Source organism: Propithecus coquereli, unplaced genomic scaffold (assembly GCF_000956105.1).
Source record: "Propithecus coquereli isolate 6110/MARCELLA unplaced genomic scaffold, Pcoq_1.0 Scaffold732, whole genome shotgun sequence".
NCBI classification, from domain to species: Eukaryota; Metazoa; Chordata; class Mammalia; order Primates; family Indriidae; genus Propithecus; species Propithecus coquereli.
This window is the reverse complement of record NW_012153419.1, coordinates 72,523-74,358: the sequence shown is the minus strand read 5'-3', so window position 1 is coordinate 74,358 and position 1,836 is coordinate 72,523. Positions and strand designations below refer to the sequence as shown.

Sequence of the window (1,836 nt, the reverse complement as noted above, 5' to 3'; positions counted from 1 at the left end):
AAAGGTTATTTTTAGAGTTTATTGTCCTTTCAAGAATCTCTTAATCAAATATCCATGTGATAATCACCTTATTAAGTTTCAAGTTAAATTTTGTGTTGGCAATTTCAATTGAAATTATACAAAGTGTCATGTTTATAGGTTATTTTTGTGACCTTACCTGGCTAGACATTTATTATCAAATTTAGAATCCAGTTATAGTATGCAGCACATTTGAGGTGGTCAATACTTCCTATCTTTCTTCATTACACTGTGTCCTTGAACATTTTTAGAGTCACTAACCCCTTTGGCCTTTTGAGAGAATTATGGATCATGTCACTTAGCCACTCAACAATTGTGTGTGTGTGTACAACATTCCACATTAAGGAGCCAGGCACTGGGGATATGGTGCCGAGCAAAATGGAATAGTTTCTACCCTTAGTGGCATTAAAGTTTATCAGAGAATACACATATTCATTCTAAATTATAATACAAATAAATTGTGAAAAGTATCATGTAGGAAGACCACAGTTTCATTTTGGGGGTCAGTAAATGGAGAGACAAGGTAGAGTCAGAGGTATGTTTCCTGAAAAATCAGAATGTGAATTGAGAACCACAGAAGATGAAAGAGGCATGGTATTGAGGAGTGAATTCCAGGCAGATGTGCCAAGAGGATATATAGAAGTGAGGGAAGCAAGCAGATGCACAGAAGCAAGTGAGGGCATGTAGCTCTCCTGATGTTGGACAAGCAAATAGAGACCACATGCAGAACCCAAGACAAATACATATACCCAAAAAATGTGAACCCAATTTTGCACCCTTGCATTATATATTCTGTTGGTCTCATTCCTATTGGCATTGTTTCATTATTGAATGTAAAGTAAACTCAACTTCAAATACTTGATGATAAAGACAATGTATAACTGCTAAATATGCAAAGAGGAATACCAACACTCTCCAAAGATTGTAAGCATTAATTTATCCAAACTAACATCTCAAAATTATTTTAATATTGTGTTAATATGACAAAATTCTACAGTCATACCAAGAATTTTAAACAGAAAGATTATTTTCCCTCCTCATAAGATCCTTTTATTTACTACTAGCTATATTCTCTTTGGTCTGGGTTTGCTCCCAGCTTTCTAATTTTCTTCCTGTTTTGATCTTATGCACTGAACTTTTTTACAATAACTCTTTTTCCTAGCATTGTAAATGATGTCATAAAGAGAAATATGTGCAATAAAACTTTTTAACTTAGTTTCTTCACTAGGTCCTAGTGTTATTTTGTTTTCATTACATATATTGTCAGTAATTTATTCAACAACTAGGAATTGAAGATAATAATCATTATAGGTAATGCATATGATAAATTATACTTATTGAACAATATTATAAACATTTTACATTTACTAGTTCATTTAATCTCAATGATACCACTATGAGGTTGGGACTAATATCATACCCATTTTAAGATGAGGAAATTGATACAGGGAAACATTCAATAACTCGCCATGTCCTACAGCTTATAAGCAATAGCAGGTGGATGTCCAGGCTGTCTGGCCATGGAGTTCATGCTCTTAATTACTTTTGCTATATAGTCTACAACCAGAACCACAACAATGAGGTTGCACTACATATCAGCCACATCTATGTGACACGTACTATACTGGACTCTGGGGATAGAAAGATAAATAAGAAAGGCAAAGCTAAAAGAATGGAATTGGAATGTTCCTAACACAAAGAAATGTCAAATTCCTGAGGTGATGGATACTCTAATGACTCTGATTTGATTAATTTACATTGTATTCCTGTGTCAAAACATCACACATATAGTATAAAGATATACAATTATATACCCAT

General features: G+C 33.5%; 1 protein-coding gene across 1 annotated transcript in view; it reads right to left on the bottom strand.

Moving 5' to 3' along the window:
* LOC105824371 (neural cell adhesion molecule 2-like) overlaps positions 1-1,836 on the bottom strand; it is a gene marked incomplete at both ends in the record, with an annotated part of 241,722 nt that overhangs the window by 178,921 nt on the left and 60,965 nt on the right. Inside the window, one exon of the mRNA XM_012661793.1 lies at positions 1,562-1,575. Within this exon, the coding sequence (XP_012517247.1) occupies positions 1,562-1,575 (14 nt within the window). The remainder of the gene's footprint in view (positions 1-1,561; positions 1,576-1,836) is intronic.